Source organism: Alligator mississippiensis, chromosome 9 (assembly GCF_030867095.1).
Source record: "Alligator mississippiensis isolate rAllMis1 chromosome 9, rAllMis1, whole genome shotgun sequence".
In the NCBI taxonomy this organism is placed as follows: Eukaryota; Metazoa; Chordata; order Crocodylia; family Alligatoridae; genus Alligator; species Alligator mississippiensis.
The window spans coordinates 30,160,752-30,179,452 of NC_081832.1; the positions used below are offsets into that span (position 1 = coordinate 30,160,752).

General features: G+C 49.5%; 1 protein-coding gene across 5 annotated transcripts in view; it reads right to left on the reverse strand.

Moving 5' to 3' along the window:
- ACSS2 (acyl-CoA synthetase short chain family member 2) overlaps positions 1 to 7,957 on the reverse strand; it is a 116,942-nt gene extending 108,985 nt beyond the window's left edge. For 3 of the 5 annotated variants that reach the window (XM_059733267.1, XM_019499282.2, XM_006262092.4), the window contains exons 1-2: positions 7,806 to 7,957; positions 4,884 to 5,079 (exon numbers count right to left, since the gene is read on the reverse strand). In XM_059733267.1, coding sequence (XP_059589250.1) covers positions 4,884 to 5,079; positions 7,806 to 7,926 — 317 coding nt within the window. In that variant the 5' untranslated portion in view covers positions 7,927 to 7,957. The remainder of the gene's footprint in view (positions 1 to 4,883; positions 5,080 to 7,805) is intronic. The other 2 variants (XM_006262093.4, XM_019499283.2) reach the window with 2 other exon arrangements.
- Between the last annotated feature and the right edge of the window lie 10,744 nt (positions 7,958 to 18,701).

The window sequence follows — 18,701 nt, forward strand, 5'->3', positions numbered from 1 at the left end:
TCACTCTCTCTTCCTCTAACAGATAGAAGGGGTGCAGAGGCCCCAGGGAAGGGCAGCAGGGCAGGAGCCCGAGCCCACAGCAGGTGGTCTGGAACCACCCTGCACATAGACCTGGGGGGCATGGCTCTCCCCTGCCCCCCAGGAGTGAGCACAGCAGTGGGGAGCCAGCCCCACCCCCACAGCTCCATCCCACTCTCTGCTAGGGCCCCATGGTTGTGCATTGCAGCCCCAAGCCCTATGCACCGCCCAGCTGGGCAGCATCCCCAGGTCCAGTCCCAGCCCTGCCCAACTCCCTCCCTCCCTATGGGGGCCACAATCCTCCCCAACCCCCCCTTACATACAGAACCTCTCCAGGCTGCCTGGCAGCCATGTTCATATACATACACACAGTGCCTCTGCCAGCCTGCAGAGAGCTCTTCGCAAAACTTCAAAATCTGAGGGTTTCTCCATTAAAATTAGAAGTCCGCGTTTTCTTGGGTAAAGGAGAAAATCCATGTTTTTCTCCGCTTTTCCATGGGAAACAGAAAACCCAGATCCCTGGTCCTCAGTGACCCCTCTTAAGATGTCTGTTTCTAGCAGGCTTTAACATGACTGATTTGTCTTCACTGACATTTCCAGGGTTGGTGCATGACAGGGAGTTTCCCTCCTGTATGCATAACCTTGTAAATCTAAAAAGTTTGGAAATCACCTTCCACCACAGCCCTCTTCTGTTCCTCTGTCTGAGGAACAGAAGAATTTTTCCTTTGTGTCCTACTCCCCACCCCAGAGCCTCCCTACCGATGCAAAAGTAGTGGCAATGTGCTTCAACTAATCTACTGTTCCCAAGACTCCAGATAATTTAAGTCAGCCTTTCCAATGAACAGATTTAATGCCTTTATTTGCTACAACTCAGAGATGTTAAAAGACATAATATCCCAAAGTTGACATTTTCATGATTGTTTAAAAGTTTCCAGATAGCAACTGTGTTCTTGAACAGTCTTAATGCTAAATCTACTAAACAACAGACAACATACATCACCATCTCTGCAGACCCTGAAAGAATATACTGCATCAGTGCACTTGGTTCATATTTAAGAGATTTCCTTTATACCCAAGGGGCCTCAATAACCTTTAAAAAAAGTAGGCACTTCTGAAAAAATCACACTACAGACCATGTATTTCTAAATAAAAGCTTAGAAACTGCAGAAATCAAGAAGGGTAGTAACCCAGGACAGGTTATTATTTACCATGAACAAGTAGATTTTTCAAGTTAGGTTAGCAGTAAGTTTACAAACAGGCATAATAGATTGAAGGTACTAGATTGAAGACTTTAGCTTTGTGGTCCAGAAGTAACAAAAGGTGAAGGCACATTTTACAAACAGGCAAAAGAAAGCTCATCTGAAAAAGCCTCTCAGAACAGCTACATTTCAATCCAAAGGAATTCTGACCAGGGTCAAAACCAGATATTTATAACATGGAGAGTCCATGGGCAAGTAACCCATTAAGGATCTGTCACCACTAGAGTGGAACTCAAGTCAACTGATATGTATATATATTAGCAATTATGAACAATCCACATAGATGTGTTACTCCAAGGGTCGTGTTCAATTCAAAGATTGTTTTAAACAACAGCATTTACTGGGGCACCTATTAAGCCTGGCTAGCATGTAAGTTCTTAAGTATGGGAAGTCTCTCATGTTGAAAGCTTTCACCTCAAATACAATGCAGCAATGTTCTCTAACAAGAATATGTTCTTCCCAGTCTCCTGGGCAAATATGTCCATCCTGTCTTCTTGTTAAAACTGTTGAGGGATTTTCTGGGAAGAACATGAACCTGAAAAGCATATAGCATTGGTCAACTCTACCCCAAATGAAGTCAACAGAAAAGTATTACAGGTAACTACAATGAGAAAGGAATTTGGTTGACATTAAATATTTTTGAAATTCCTACTTCTGATGTTTATAGCAACACCTGATACAATGTTTAACCCAAAGAGAGCACAAAGAGGTTTGTAATAGATTACTAACCACTAGAGGTACACCAATATATCCGTTGCATATCGGATTGGCACTGATAACAGAAAAATTAACGGTATCAGCAATCGGCTTTTTTTGGCCGATCATGGCCGACAAATCATGCATGCATGCATGCTTGCAGCCAGAAATGCAGCCCAGCAGCTTGGAGAGCAGCATCCAGCCTGTAAGTCTGGGGAGGGGAAGGGCATGGGGAGGCAGCTCAAAGTCCCCACAGTGAGGGAAAGAGCAAAGCAGAGGCAGAGGCAGGGGCAGAGGCTGCCCAGCCCAGGTGGGGAACAGGACCCCAGGGCGGGGCGCAAGGCAGAAAGATGTTTGAGTGACTATAGGATGAGAAGCCTAAGCACTCTAGTTATCAGCTAAAGTAGAAGCAGTAGAAATTACCTAGACCAGGGGTTCTCAATCCCTAGGCCGCGGCGCGGTGCTGGGCCACAGTGGATCAGCTGCTGGTTTGCAGCACGGTCAGCTGCCGGACCAGAAGTGGCCATGAAGCGGCAAACTACGGCCCCCCCAGAGCCGAGCATAGGAGGCCGCAGCTTCTTCTGAGGGCCCACAGGAGCACAGGGTTTGGCCCACCACGCCCACCCTGGGGGTGAGGGTATCCTTACCTGTGTTCTGACCAGAAATTCCAGCCAGTCAGCTGCGACTGCTGAGCCATAATTTGCCAGGCCGCAACCACTTCCAGGCCACAGTTTGCCAGGCCACGGCATAAAAATTTGGGAACCCCTGATCTAGATGCTTTTCCTCTACAATTCACCCTAATTTGCTCTTCGTTGATTCAACACTTTATATTTACTCCAGATTCAGGAAGAGCAAATCCACTGATTGTAAATATCTTTTTTTTTTAAAGCATTAAAAGGCTGCCAGAATGTGTTACCATATCTGCTTCTCCTTTTTAAAACTGATGATTCATTAGTGTCAAGAATGCCAAAAACACACTTGTTTTACTGGAGATCAGGAGAGAGCCAGCAGACACTGTTGATCTCACAGTTGATTTCAGCTCTGTAAGGACCCTAACTGACCATCAGCATGCCAAAACTATCCCAAGTCCATGGCTCCTCTCATGGCTCCTTGGTCCCAATATACAGCAAAACCTGATATTTCCCTTCTGACTATCATACCCTTCAATCCCAGCCTGCTGCCACAAGTGGATGATGGAAAGTCGTGAAAGGTCAAGTTTTATGCTGGAAACTCTACTATACAAAGAGCAGGAGTCATTTATGACTGGTTTTTAATGCAGTTCTTGAATTGGGGATGGGAAAACTTTTTTACAAAACAGGTTTGCCTTTCACCTGACATCTGGAAATTTTTAACACTGAACTACTGATGGAAGTGGTCCTATAGCTAGGGTGACCCTTCCCCACTGGGATGCTGATTTTACATTTTCACCAACCAGCTGGAACCAGCCTTCAAAATCAGGGACCGTCCCAGGGCAGTGTCCCAGATTTCCTTATGATCACCCTATCTACAGGTCTTTGATCTAATACAGGGCTCTCCACCTTCCCCCTCTCCCCCCCGCCCCTGGGGGGCCACACGTGGCAAGGTGTGCAGCTCATAGGCTACGTATTGCATGGGCCACACACTGTAGGGGAAACTGTCTCTCCATGCCCCGCCCCCTCCCCACCTTCCGCAAAATCCATCCCTCCTGTACCAGTGGCATGAGGCCCCTGCAACTCCCCAGGCAATACACATCTTCTCCTCCTCCCACCTGGATCCTCCCCAGCAAAATGGCAGCAGTAGCCATGGCTTCAGGACACAATAACCGTCATGGGCTACATGTAGCCTGCATACTGCCAGCTGGACAAACTTCAGTCTAACAGACTTCAGCAGAGGTAGCTAATGGGTCTACCATTAGGGGTTTTAGGGCAGGGGTATCCAACCTTTTTGAATGTGGGGCCGGATCATGAACTTTTTATCACCCAGTGGGCTGGCAGGGGCAGGAGCAGGTGCTTGCACGGCCTGAGGGCTTAGGGGTCAAGGGGCGCCACCTGACCCCGCTGTGTCCTCCCTGCCACCTGGGCAGCCTCAAAGATGCTCCCACATCTGTGTGCCTGGGCTCAGCAGCCACGGGAACATGTGGGGACCCTACAGGGCTGCGGGACGTGCAGGGACACCCCCCTGCTCCCTCTCCCCCAGGGCAACCTGAGCCCGACCGGCAGGGCTCCTTCCCTCCCCGAGGCCCGCAACTCACCACCCCCAGTGCGATGTCTGCAGGTGTGGGGGGGATGCAGGGAGGCGGGAGCGGCGTCAGCTTCCCACCCCAACACCCACAGCAGCAGCGGCAGCAGCATCCCTCCAAGCCAGCACCTGCGCACCCACTGCACCACAACCTGCAGGTGTGGTACTCTTCCCCACCGGCGGGGACCGTTGCAGGGTGGGGCCGGCATGCAAATGAGGAAGGAAGGGGGCAGGGCTAGGAAGGGACACTGTGAAACGAGGGGGGAGGGGAGGAGCTACACCATGTTTGCAATGTCAAGCTGACGCGGTGCGTGTGGGAACCTTGTCCCTTCCTGAGCCCTTCTGCAGCCATTAGGAAGCTGCTGAGGGGCTGGGGGAGGGACAAGGGGTGGGAACGAAAGTAAACAGTGTTTACTTTCGTTTCCTGTTGTAGCACTTCAGGCCTTAGAAAATGGCTTAGCGGGCCACGTGGCGGCCCGCATGTTGGACAAGCCTGTTTTAGGGTATTTCACCATTTTGTTTAGAATGTATTTATCTCCAAGTTCTAAAGTACAGATTTCATAACCACCTTCTAAAAAAACGCTCTCCCATTTACCTCAGGTCACCACACTGTAGATCTACCTTACTAGAAAGAGTTATATATTTACCACTGCTATAATATGCAAGTATATAGAAGTAAGCACAAAACTTTACCAGTAAAAAGCAATTTTGTCCCCAAGTTTCTTTTCATTGACATTTCTATCCAACAGATTGTAGCATATGTTGGTTGTAGACCCTTTCATCCACTCAACAAAAATCTTCCCTTTTGTCACATCAAAGTTGTACTGCAGAAATGGTCCAGAGTGATGGCTTTTCCAGTAAAATTCCTTAGCAATATCACCCCAAAATTCTGCAAAAACAACACATTCAAACTTTAAGCTACAGAGAAAGAATGATTCAGAAATATTTAAACTCTATACAAAACTGACTGGTGTCTATTGACACACAAAAACTGAGATACAGTTCATTTCTTTCAGCGAACATTTGCAAGGTTTATTTAAAGGATTTAACAGAGCGCCCCTGTAACACTTTTGGTTGCATGGGAGTGAGCAAAACCAGTTCCACTGGGATGACAACTTGGTAGTGTGGCTGTCAATCATATTTTTCAAGCATAAGAAAATGTTTAATCTTCTTCCAGAATTCAGGCATAATCTTTTGAGTTATACATTTGCAATTTATTTTGATGTTCAAGAGACTAATTTCCAGCTGTACTCTTCACCCTCACCTTTTCCAAAGTAAAACCATGCCCTTTTTAAGCAGTTTTCCACTGTCGAATTCCAAAATACTTCAAGTCATCCACAGTAATTCTTGGAAAACTCACCACTCCCTTAAGAGTATTTAGAAAGAGTTAACTGGATGCTCATAAAAAAGGGATTGGTTAATATGATCTGTATCTTACACGTCTACCCTTATTTGCACTCTTGGGAACACAAAGTGCTTACAGAATAAGACTGTTTGATGCAGTAAGCACAGTTCCGATTCAAAACACATTACCTGATGTTCAATGTAGCAGCAACAGAGTAATTTGCATTCGGACACAAATATGTCACACAGAAGCACAAATTACTTCCAAGAATAATTCTGAAAGCACAGGACCAAAATGTGTGGAGACAGAGGAGAGTGACTTCCAGACAGCTTACTTCCACCAAATGCCTCCTCAAAACAAAGATTTACACCACCTAATGCAAAATGGGTTATATCTGTCCATGATGCCCACCCTTTTACTTACAACAGGGCTGTCCAACTTCTGAGTTGCTGGGGGCTGTAGGCCTGTGGTGGCTCTACCTACCGCACCATGGCCCAGTGCCCCCATGCCTTCCAAACCATATTGTGTCATGTGGCCTCCGCCATACCACATGGCAGGTGCATCCTCCCCCTGCACCCCAGTGTACTGTGTTGGCCTCCCTTCTGCACTGCAGGGGGTCTACCCATCTCACCCAGCTGCAGGTTCCATTAGTCCTGCAAGCTAAACCATGCCCCCCTGGGGGTGGGAGCAGAAAGTGGAAGCTAGAGGTTTTCTTCCATGGTGCACTTTACCCACAGCAAGCCTTCCCTAGGCTCATGCTTACCCTTTCCTCATTCCAGGCTCTCTGGAAGACAAGACATCTTTTTTGCCATTCAAATAGTAAAACTGCTAAATAATTATGTCATATTGGATGAATTAATTCAGCATTTAAATATGTGTATATACTAAAATGGCTAATAAATGTATATCAAAGTCTGCTTAGATCCTTGTCTGCCTAGGTAAGTGGATTTCTTGGAGTAGAGACTCCAACTTCTCAGTTGCACACAATGGACCCTACCAGAAACAGTACCAAAATTAATATATTTTCTCACTCACAGTGTTATCCTTCATTTTGAGGAAAGCAACAAAGGCACAGTTCAGTTCGGATAGTAAGGACGGTCAGTAACTGCCTACTCTCCCCTTCCAAACAGTGACAGGGTTGTGTTACATCAGGGTTGACAGTAGTCTGATGCAGAGCTTAGACTACATACTGTATAGAATGGTTTGGATAGGGATGATCATGCCTGGGGCAGGAGGTTGGACTAAATGACCTCTGGAGGTGCATTTCAGTCCCACGTTTCTATGATTCTAGGATAACAGGTGCCTTCTTAAGTAGGCTTTTATAAGCCCAGCAGTAGCAGCATTACTGTTAACTACATGTGTGACCACAGACCAGTAGTTATCTGAGTCGGAGTTTCTTTCAGTAAAGCAGGAATAACAATACATGCCCACCTCTGCAAAGCCCTTCCAGTGCTGCAGATGGAAAGCACTGTTACTTGGTAATCCTCCCACGGCAGTTTTTTTTAGTGCTAAACTGCCTGAAACTCCTGGAAACAGACTTAGTGCTAATTAAAGAAAAACTTAGGAGCTAATTAAAGAGAAATAGGAGAAAATTATCCCCATCACCATTTTTGGAAGGAGGGTTTTTCAGTTTTAGACAACAGCCTTGTCTTATAGAAATGGGCTTTTTCCTCTACCACACTCATACGCAGGCAGGAAGGCGAGAGGCCAGGGTGGGAAGCAGTCTTTGGATTTGTGACAGGGTATAAACAGAGCTGTGGAAGACATAAGAGGCTGCCTGCCTCCCAACCCCAGGGGAACACCTGCTGTTGAACTCTGGACAGGATACTGCAGACCCGAGGCTCTCGGAAAGGCAGGGAGAGGCATCGGTAGCTTGTGCCTTGCGACCAGCCTGCCTTTAATTAAAAGTGACCCTGTCCCGAGCGCTACCCGCCCGAGAACGCCAGTTCCCCAAGCAGCAGCAAGAGGGCGGAGAGACGCAGCCCCGAGGGTCCGGCTCTACAAAGGCCGGGGCGGGCGAGACAACTTGCCAGCCCGGGGCCGTAATCGGGCCCTGCTCCCGCCTGCGCGGCTTTGATACGGGCCGAGCTCCGCCTCTGCCAGTCCCACGTGCCTGACGCCCCCAGCCCCGGCCGGGCAGCGCTTGGCGCCGGGGGGACCCGACTAGCGTGGATCCCAGGGCCCGGGGCAGGCCCCAACGGAGCGGGACCATTCCGAGGGACTGCGGCGGAGGCGTGAAGGGCCGTCAAGCCCGGCTCCTGCGCACTCACCGTGCGGCTCCTCCACAGAGCGACGGTACAGCTTCTCGTACTGCGCCAGCGAGGAGACGTGCGCCTCCCGCGCCAAGGCTGCTGGCGCCCGATACAGCCTGCCCGCCTCCTCAGGCGCCATCCTGGGAGCTGAGACTGTGCACGGAAACGCAGGCAGGGGAAGAAGCATGGCCCGCCCTCCGTAGCTGGCTCCGCCCCCGCCGCTGACATCGCCGCTGGGCTCTGAGGCTCGGGGACTGGGCCTGAGCTCGCAGCGTTGCCCGGCTCTTGCTTGTCCACTGAAACACGGGCGAGGCGGAGTGTATTGGGAGGGCTGTATGGCTGCCAGGCATTAAACAGACACAAGGTGCCATGTCTTTGGTCTGGGCAAGAGCAGATGCTTCCTGGTCTGTGTCTGGTTATTTCCCGGAGCTGAGGAAACACCTTTTGCCTAAAAACCTTGGCTAAAAAACTCTCCCAACTATAAAACTGGTCCAATGAAAGGTATAACCAAGCAAAGCCTGCTTCTCCTAGTTCTTGGGCCATCATGGCTACCACAGCACTATGGTCGTATGAACCTGAACTGTTTAGTTCACTCGAGCATGGCCTGGAACCCTGAGGTGCCTTCAGTTCCTTTCCAGGGTGTAGCGTCCCACACATTGCTAGTACTGTTGGGTGTGCTAACATTATTCACAGGGCAAACCCAAAGATGTTGAAAAGGAATGCATAGCTTGAAAAGCACTCTGACCTGTTGTAGTCCAAGTTCTTTGCAACAAAAGAATAGCTCTATTTTTTGTAGTGAAAACTGAGTGAAGAGTAAGAGATCACATTTTCCAAAGGTGCCTTGAGTCTAAATAGGCTGAGGACCCTTAATCTAGTTAAAATGTATTTTCATTACTTTATGAAATAAAAATGGCCTATTTACCCATATTTAGGTTTCTGAGGGACATTTGCTTGGAAAAAAAGTTCTTTTCGGTAACCGTGAGTTGTAACCTGACTTGGATACATTCCTGAGGGAGGGGGAAAACCTGCTCCTTCTGCCTATGTGACTGGGATCACGTACCTGGACGAGGGGCTTACACGCCCTATTGTTAAGCAATGCCAGCCTGACTGGGGTGGGGCTAGAGATTTCCAGTCTGCCCAGCAACCAGTGATGCATTTCAAATTGGTTGGCTGGCACCCAACACACGCTGGCCTCCATTGGACCAAGTAAATGGGGTCATAAGGGTTATATAAGTTAAGGACAGCCCATGAGGAAGGGGCAGCAGCCATGAGGAAGACTCAGAGAGAGAAGAGCTGGACCATCTGAACTTGCTCTCTCAAAACTCATGATCAATGAACTGCCTGTCTCCAGAGGGAATCTCCACCTGCCTCTGGATGATACTTGTGAGTAAGCTACCTAAGATCTAACTAGATATATAGCTTGCAGTAACTCAGATGCATGATCAAAGGTTACCCCAGCCCCCCTGTTTGCTCTATGGGATTTCTCTGATACTACTTAACTCTGTACCCTATTCCAACCATACTCCTTGTAACTGATAAAGTTCTACTTTGTACCTAGTGTGGGAGACTTATTGGGAGTGGGTCTAGATTATGCCTTGGGGTCCCCTTGGTTTGGCTGACTAAGGGAGACCACTACTTGTGCTTCCAGCTGAGGGAAGCACCCCAAGTTCATGAAGTGAGTTGAATACCCTCAAGGGCTACTAGGCCTGTGTTTCCTAGGGGTCACAGTGCCAGGATCAAGCCCATCCCTGGGTGGTGGCAGCAATACCCCCATGCTGGTGGGTGTGCCCCAGGAAGGGGGTCAGCTATACGCGAGGCACCCCCAGGGAGGCACTCAAAGCCTGGAAGGTGATTGGGCACAGTGAGGTGGGTGGCTCAGCATAGGAGCACCCCTGCTGGCCTGCCACAGGCATATCACTGCCTCCCCATAATATACCCCTCCCTCTTATCCTAGCCCCCAGGGCACCGCATGGGTTAGCTCACAGCTACGGACCTCCTTGAGGTCCTCATAGCAGAGGAACAGTATAGTGTGCACTGCCTCTGCCCTCCACCAGCCCCGCACACACTCATGCCACAACCCCCCCGGCCACTGTGGGGACAGGAGAGACATGTGCTTTCTGGGGTAATGGCTACATATAACAGTATATAATGAGGGCTGTGCTAAGCTGTTTTATATGGCCGTTACACCCCAGAGCTGGGTGCATCTCAATCCTCCCCATACACTGTTATATGGAGCCGTTACACCCAGAGCTGGGCACATCTCTGCCCTCCCCATGCACTGTTACATGTGACTGTTACACCCCAGAGCTAGGGCCACCTCAGTAGGAGTGGGGAGGCGAGGGGCACCAGCAGGGTTGGGGAGCAGTGGCTTGGCTGTAAAGCATGATCATTTTTCTGTGTGATTGTTGTATATTGTGCCTCCTTTAGGACTAAGAGAGAACCATAACATGTAGTGTTGGGTGCATGTGGTATGAGTCGGGTATCTCTGGGTAATTAATCATCATGGAACAGGCCTTTGGCATACTGGAAGGTAATGCAGGAATAGGGATTTGTCTCTATGGACTGCTTGCTAAATTTAAGAGCATGCACTTCCTCCATTCCTAATGGAGTAAGCAACAAGAAAACAATAATATTGCTGGCCCTAGAAGAGTTACATCACAGAAGTCTGCTTCTAGAGAAGGAACTTTATTGGTGTTTGTTCAAACTCCTGTGGAAAGCCACATTTGGATGCCTGCTTCAATGCACAGGCTGATGAAAGAACTGTAACTTGAGCTGAAGGAAACCAGAATTGACATGCAAATAGGGTTACTGTGAAAATGCTGATAGGACAATGCAATGTCAGATTTTACATCTCCCCTCAAAAAGCAAACTGGGGGTCCTTGGACTCTGCAGCATAACATGACGAAACCACGTCTGACTCTGTATGGAAATTTAAAAAAAATTGCTCATTAAAAAAGCATGTAGCTATTGATTTGTCATGCTTTGGGGTGCCTCTCACTACCAACCCACAGCCCCTGCCCCACCAGTGCTGCTGCTGCCCCTCACTCCCAACCTGCAGCCCACACTGGTAGGCTGAAATGCAGCAGCTGTAAAACAGCAAAAAGGGCCCAGGCTTATGGCTGCAGCCTGAACAGTTAGACTCACCCCACTGAGACACTACAATCCCCAACACAGGGACTTGCCAGGACCCTGTTTCCCAGTCACTTTCCATTAGGAAATGATACTTTCATAGCATCATCCCACTCAAGGCCTCCTTGGCCAGTAGCTGCCAGGACACCATTCCTGGGCAGGCTGCACTAGGGAATGATACTCTCATGGCATCATCCCGCTCAAGGCCAGCATTGCCAAAACAGCCAGCAAGACATGTAGCTGGGGTCAGTGACACAGCTATGCTGAACCCAGAAGAAGTTCCAACAGCAACTAGAACATGCCAGGCTCTCAGTCCTGACCTAGAACATGCCAGCAAAACTGCCAGGCTCCAACCTTGGCCACTTTGCCATCATCCCACTCAAAACCCAGAAAACAAAAGGGGAAAGAAGAAGGAGAGAACAGAGATCTTAAGCCCTGAGACAGACTTTTTCTCACTGTACCTGAGGCTTTCCCTTCACATAGCATCAGTTTACTTCATTGGTGAAGAGCGAGGAGTGCTCCCCCTGGAAACAGGCCCCTCTTCCTCCACCAGGCTTCAGCAGCCCCAGGAGGAAGAGGTGGCCTCAACCTTAAATAACATTTCAGACCCCATCCAGGGCCCCAGCCAAAAAGCAGCTTCACTGGAACACTGTTAATGCAGACGAAGCAATTCAAAGAGGGTCACCACTCCAAGATTTGGCCAGAGTCACTCAACTGGTTTTACAGATTCTGTTGAGGAATCTTAAGTTAATGGTTTGAAAGGGAATGGGAAATGGTTCTCTCCAGTCCTACAGGATGCATAATATACAACAGTCACATATAAAACATGATCATGCTTTACAGCCAAGCCACTGCCCCAGCCCTGCCATCATCCACCCACTCCTGCCGGGGTGGCCCTCCCTTACATGTGGAGTGTAACGGCCACATGTAACAGTGCATGGTGTTACCTCTCAGCTCTGTGTTCTTGGGGAGCCCTGGCACAGGACACAGTCTGTCTGACTCACAAAGAATTCCCCCTCCCTCCCCTCCTCTACTTAAATGAAACTGATTAAGATGCAGTGGGAGACGCACCTAAAACCCTCCAGATAAGGGTGACAAGGGTGAAACAACTGCCCTAGGTCTCATGTGCATCCGAGATGGAACCAGATAACAACTCATTTACATGGGAGATGGCGAACAGAAAGCCTGAAGCAGAGACTGCAGTGAATTCTGGGATCAGAGAGACAGGGGAGCACTGCATGATGGGGAATCTATGCTCCAAATGCTAATCAACCCACATTTACACACACTCAGCTCATCATTTATCAGACCAGTTCTATCTGGATTTACAAAGGACCCCCCCCCCCCCCCCCACACACACACCTCTAAGCAGAAGTAAAGTTTAATAGGCATCTCAGGCCGTACATTCCCCAGTCCTGCTATGGGAGGTCTATTTAAACTTGATTGGCTAAAACTCAGTTGCTGGGTTAGGGGATGCTGAGGCAAAGAGACCAAGTCAGAGGGAGTATGGGCAACATTTGAACAATAGTAAAGGGTTTCATCACAGTGTCTAGCCCATTGGAGCTCTGACCACAAGTGTTGTCATACTTTTCCCGGGATGACTGGCGGAAGTCCTCCTGCCCAAAGGTTATGAACACTCCAATAATTGCCTTAAGTCTGTTAAAAGACTGTAGTAAGCTTTGGAAAAGTCATGCTAAGCTGAGGCTTGTTCACAACACGTAAAAATCCAAAATCCTGATGCTGCAAGCTATCTATTGTTTCTGAAGAAACAATGAAATATCCCATCCGTATATCTGCTATCCATAGGAATTTCAAGTTGGCTCCCAAGTGTCTGGTTACTCCCTAACCTTATGTGTTTCCTGATTATCAATTAATTCTTTTAAATGTTCCAAACCAGATGACCCCTTGTCAAGAGAAAAGACAATGATTTACACTATAGAGGAAACTACAATGCCCCAAGGGGGCAGGATTTAATAAAAGTTAGGTACTTACAATTGTACACGTACTCATCCAGTTGACAAAAGACAGGTTTAACAAAATATAAAACACAAACAGCAGAACAAACAGTACTGGTTGGTAAAATATAAAAATGCACAAAATACAAAATGTCAAAGAACAAGAAATACAGGGCCTAGGTACTGGGGGGGGGGAGAGGGAAAACAAAATGACCCCTTTCCCACTGCAACAAGAATTTCTCCCTGTCACTTCCCTCACCCCAATTCATACCAGCTGGGACTGGAATCTCTCATATACTAGGCAGAAACTCTACCACACAGCCACAAATGGCAGTACTGTTCCAAGCTGCTGGGAGTTTTGACCTCCCAGGAGACCCTGCCTCATTCCGGTTCTCCGGATCCGGACCGCTGGAGTCCGGTTTCCAGGTTTTCCAGCTCTCTGGACCCGGATCCGGGCCCCCGGAGTCCAGTTTCCGGGTTTTCTGGCTCTCTGGACACAGATCTGGAGTCTGTTTTCTGGGTTTTCCAGCTCTCCGGATCCGGGCCTCCGGAGTCTGGTTTTTGGGTTTTCTGGCTCTCCGGACCTGGATGCAGGCCCTGGAGTCCGGTTTAGTGTTTTGCAGCTCTCCGGACCCAGTTCCAGGTGCCCGGAGTCCAGTTTCCGGGTTTTCCGGCTCTCCAGACCCATATTCGGGCCCCCGGAATGTGGTTTCTGGGTTTTCCACTCTCCGGACCCGCATCCTTGCCCCCGGAGTCCGGTTTACAATTTTCCGGCTTTCAAGACCCGGATCCGGACCCCCTTAGTCTGTTTTCTGGGGTTCCAGCTCTCCAGACCCGGATCCTGGCCCCTGGGGTACTGTTTCCAGGTTTTCCAGCTCCCCGGACACGGATCCGGGCACCGGAGTCCAGTTTCCGGGTTTTCTGGCTCTCTGGATCCGGGACCCTGGAGTCCATTTTCTGGGTTTTCCAGCTCTCTGGACCCAGATCCTGGGCCCCGGGTACGGTTTCCATGTTTTCCAGCTCTCCAGACCTGGAACTGGGCCCCCGGATTCCGGTTTCCGGGTTTTGTGGCTCTCTGGACCTCGATACGGGCCCCTGGAGTCCATTTTCCGGGTTTCCCAGTTCTCTGGACCCAGTTCCTGGCCCGCCGAGTCTGGTTTCCTGGTTTTCCTGCTCTCCAGACCGGGATTCCCGGCCTCCGGAATCCGTTTTCTGGGTTTTCCGGCATTCCGGACCCCGATCCGGGCCCCCGGAGTCCATTTCCCAGGTTTTCTGTCTCTCTGGACCAGGATCCAGGCCTCTGGAGTCCGTTTTCTGGGTTTTAAGGCTCTCCTGACCTGGATCCGGGCCCCCAGAGTCCAGTTTCCATGTTTTGCAGGTCTTCGGACCTTGATCCGGGTCCCTGGAATCCTTTTTCCAGGTTTCCCAGCTTTCTGGACCAAGTTCCTGGCCCCCAGAGTCCAGTTTCTGGGTTTTCCTGCTTGCTGGACCCAGATTCCTGGCCTCTGGAGTCTGTTTTCTGGGTTTTCTGGCTTTCTGGACCCAGATCTGGGACCCTGAGTCTGTTTTCCAGGATTTCCAGTTCTCTGCACCTGGATCTGGGCCTCCGGAGTTTGTTTTCTGCGTTTTCTGGGACTTTGGACCCGGATCCAAGCCCCCAGAGTCTGTTTTGAAGGTTTCCTGGATCTCTGGACCTGGATCCAGGCTCCCGGATCCGTTTTCTGGGTTTATCGGCTCTCTGGACCCGGATCCGGGCCCCAGGGGTCTGTTTTCCGGGTTTTCCAGCTCTCCGGATCCCAATCTGGGACCCTGGAGTCCTGTTTCCAGGTTTTCCAGCTCTCCAGACCCAGATTCGGGCCCCAGAGTCCAGTTTTCAAGTTTTGCAGCTCTCCAGACACAGATCCGGGCCCCCGGAGTCCGTTTTCCAGGATTTCCGGCTCTCCGGACCCGGATCTGGGCACCCAGAGTCCATTTTTGGGGTTTTCTGGCTCTCCGGAGCCGAGGCAGGGCTTCCCGAGTCCATTTTCAGCATTTTCCAGCTCTCTGGACCCGGATTCGGGACCCCAGAGTCCATTTTCCATGTTTTCCAGCTCTCCAGACCTGGATCTTGGTCCGAGGAGTCTGGTTTCCAGGTTTTCCAGCTCTCTCGACCCGGATCCGGGACCCAGGAGTCCGGTTACTGGGTTTTCGGGATCTCCGGATCCTGGTCCGCGAGGTCCTGTTTCCGGGTTTTCTGGCTTTCCAGATCTGGACCTGGGCCCCCGGAGTCCAGTTTCCGGGGTTTCCGGGTATTCCGTTGTCCGGATCCGGATTCGGGCCCCAGAGTCCGATTTCCGGGTTTTCTGGCGCTCCGGACCCGGCTCTGGGCCCCCAGAGTCCGTTTTCTGGGTTTTCCAGCACTCCGGGATAGGATCCGGGCCCCAGGATTCAGTTTTCTGGGTTTCTGGCTCCCCGCACCTAAATCTAGGCCCTCAGAGTCTGTTTTCTGGTTTTCCCCTCTCTCCGGATCCGGGGCCCTGGAGCCCGTTTTCCAGGTTTTCCGGCAAAAAAACGGGGCTCCGTTTCCAGGGGGATCAATTTAAGTGCAACACCGGGGGTAGAACCAAAAAACGGGGGTAGGAACAAAAAAACGGGGCCCCGTTTCTGGGGGGACCCATTTAAGCGTGACACAGGGGTAGGAACCAAAAAACTGGGCCCCCGTTTTCGGGGGACCCATTTAAGTGTGACACCAGGGGTAGGAACCAAAAAATGGGGGTAGGAACCAAAAAAAGGGGCCCCGTTTCTGGGGGGACCCATTTAAGTGCGACACCGGGGGTAGGAACCAAAAAAGGGGGTAGGAACCAAAAAAAGGGGCCCCGTTTCTGGGGGGACCCATTTAAGCGTGACACGGGTAGGAACCAAAAAACTGGGCCCCCGTTTTCGGGGGACCCATTTAAGTGCGACAACAGGGGTAGGAACCAAAAAACGGGTAGAAACCAAAAAACCGGGGCTCTGTTTGTTACATCTCAGCTCTGTGTTCTTGGGCAACCCTGGCACAGGATGCAGTCTGTCTGACTCACAAGGACTCACTCCCCTCCTCTACCTAAATGAAACTGATTAAGATGTAGTGAGAGACGTACCTAAGACCCTCACCAGATAAGGGTGACAAGAGTGAACAACTGCCCTAGGTCTCATTTACATCCTAGATGGAACCAGATGACCATTCATTTACATGAGAGATGGAGAACAGAAAGCCTGAAGCAGAAACTGCAGTGAATTCTGGAACCAGAGAAGCAGGAGAGCACTGCATGATGGGGAATCTGTGCTTCAAATGTTAATCAACCGATGTTCACACACACCCACGTCAGCATTTATCAGACCAGTTCTAATCTGGATTTACTAAGGACTTTTCCCCCTCCAGACACACACACACAGAGCTCAAAGTTTAATAGGCATCTCGGGCCGTACATTCCCCGGTCCCACTATGGGAGGCCTATTTAAACTTGATTGACTAAAGCTCGGTTGCCGGGTTAGGGAATGCAAGAGACCGAGTCAGAGGGGGTATGGGCAACATTTGAACAATGGTTAAGGGTTCATCACAGCATCCAGCCTGCTGGAGCCCTAATCCCAGGTGTTGTCATATCTTTCCCGAGATGACTGGTTGGAGTCCTCTCCACAAAAGGTTATGAGCACCCCAATAATTGTCTTAAGTCTGTTAAAAGACTATAGTAAGATCTGGAAAAGTCATGCTAAGCTGAGGCTTGTGCACAACAAGTAAAAATCCAAAATCCTTAGGCTGCAAGCTATCTATTGTTTCTGAAGAAACCATGAGATATCCCATCAGTATATCTGCCATCCATAGGAATCTCAAGCTGGCTCCCAAGTATTTGGTTACTCCCTTTCTTAAGTGTTTCCTGATTATCAATCAGTTTCTTGAGATGTTCCAAACCAGATAACCCCTTGTCAATAGAAAAGACAATGATTTACAGTACTGAGGGTGCTTCGAAGCAGCTGAACTGAGGGTATAAAAATCTGTAAGTGTGTGTGCTGAAAGAAGAAAAAAAAGAAGCAGGAGGAAAGAAGGAAAAGAGGAAAGAAGAACAAAACTCCTGTGCTGACACCATCCCATGTCGTTCTTGGGACGCTGGAAGAACAGATCGTCTCTCTCTTCAAGGATTGTGCTACGGACTATGCCTGTCAGCTTTGCAGCCTGAGTACCATGGACTAGGTGAGATCCCAGCGTTCTATCTCTTCTCTCCAGGCATAAACTTCTGAACCTGAACTGTATTAGTTAAGCTTGAGCTAAGTTTCCCCAAATACTTAGTGAAACCAGGGTAGTATTGTCATTGTTTGTTTGTTTTTCTTTTGCATGTCTATTACTACTAGTAGTATTATATATTTCATATGCTTAGCAATAAATAACTTTTATAGTCAAACTGGTAGTAATTGGGTATATTTTTCCTTCTCTGCTTCTCTTTCCTCCTGTGCTCTGCAGCAACGCTTCTTTTACCTATGCTAAAGATCCCTGTGAAGCCCAAATTATTGTGGGGTCTGTTCATCAAGAGGCCAAAGATTGGGACGTACTGAGTTGGAAACACATAAGGGGATCAGCTTGTACAGGCTGATTGACCCAGTTTGACTCAGACGTGCCCTTATGAACTGAATGCTGGCCCATGAGGCTGTCAGCTGGACACCCAGACGGATTCAGAGGGATTCTGTTCACCTGTGTGCTTGTGTCTGAATGCATTTTATTGTTGCTCTTATGAACTGATTTTTGGCATATGAGGGTGTCAGCCTATCCATGCTGATCAGCCCGGCCAGGTCAGGTGTGTCACGTTAATTTGTGTCTGCTTGTCTGTATGACTGATTTGGTGATTGGAGGAACCCAGTCCCATTGAGATTGAGTCCTGCAAGATAGCTCCAGTGGGGGTGAGGGCTTGCAGAAGGGAGAGATACAGGTCCGTATAGTAACACAAGCAGCACATTGACAGAATCACCAAGACCCTAGAAACTATCCCTAATAAATGTGCATACCCCAAAGTAATGGACAAATTTGGTAACACGTTTCCGGGGGGAACCATTTAAGCGTGACACTAGGGGAAGGAACCAAAACACGGGGGTAGGAACCAGAAAACCGGGGCCCCGTTTCCAGGGGACCCATTTAAGCGTGACACCGGATGAAGGAACCAACAAAGGGGGCTAGGAACCGAAAAAACAGGGACCCGTTTCCGGGGGGAACCATTTAAGCATGACAGAGGGGGTAGGAACCAAAAAACGGGTAGGAACCAAAAAATCAGGGCCCCGTTTCTGGGGGGACCCATTTAAGCGTGAGACTGGGGGTAGGAACCAAGAAAAGGGGGTAGGAAGCAAAAAATCGGGGCCCCGTTTCCAGGAGGAACCATTTAAGCGCGACACGGGGTAGGAATCGAAAAACTGTGGTAAGAATGAAAAAACTGGGGCCCCGTTTCCGGAGGGACCCATTTAAGCGCGACACCGGTGGTAGGAACCAAAGAACGGGGGTAGGAACATACAAAACAGGGCCCCGTTTCCGGGGGGACCCATTTAAGTGCTACACCGGGGTAGGAAACAAGAAACGGGGGTAGGAATAAAAAGGACCCATTTAAGTGCAACACCGGGGGGTAGGAACCAAAAAACAGGGGTAGGAAACAAAACATCGGGTCCCCGTTTCCGGGGGGAGACATTTAAGAGCGGAAACGGGGGTAGGAACCAAATAACGGGGGTAGGAACCAAAAAACTGGGGCCCGGTTTCTGGGGAGACCCATTTAAGCGTGACACCAGGGGTAGGAATCAAGAAACGGGTAGAATAAAAAAAACTGGTCCCCATTTCCGG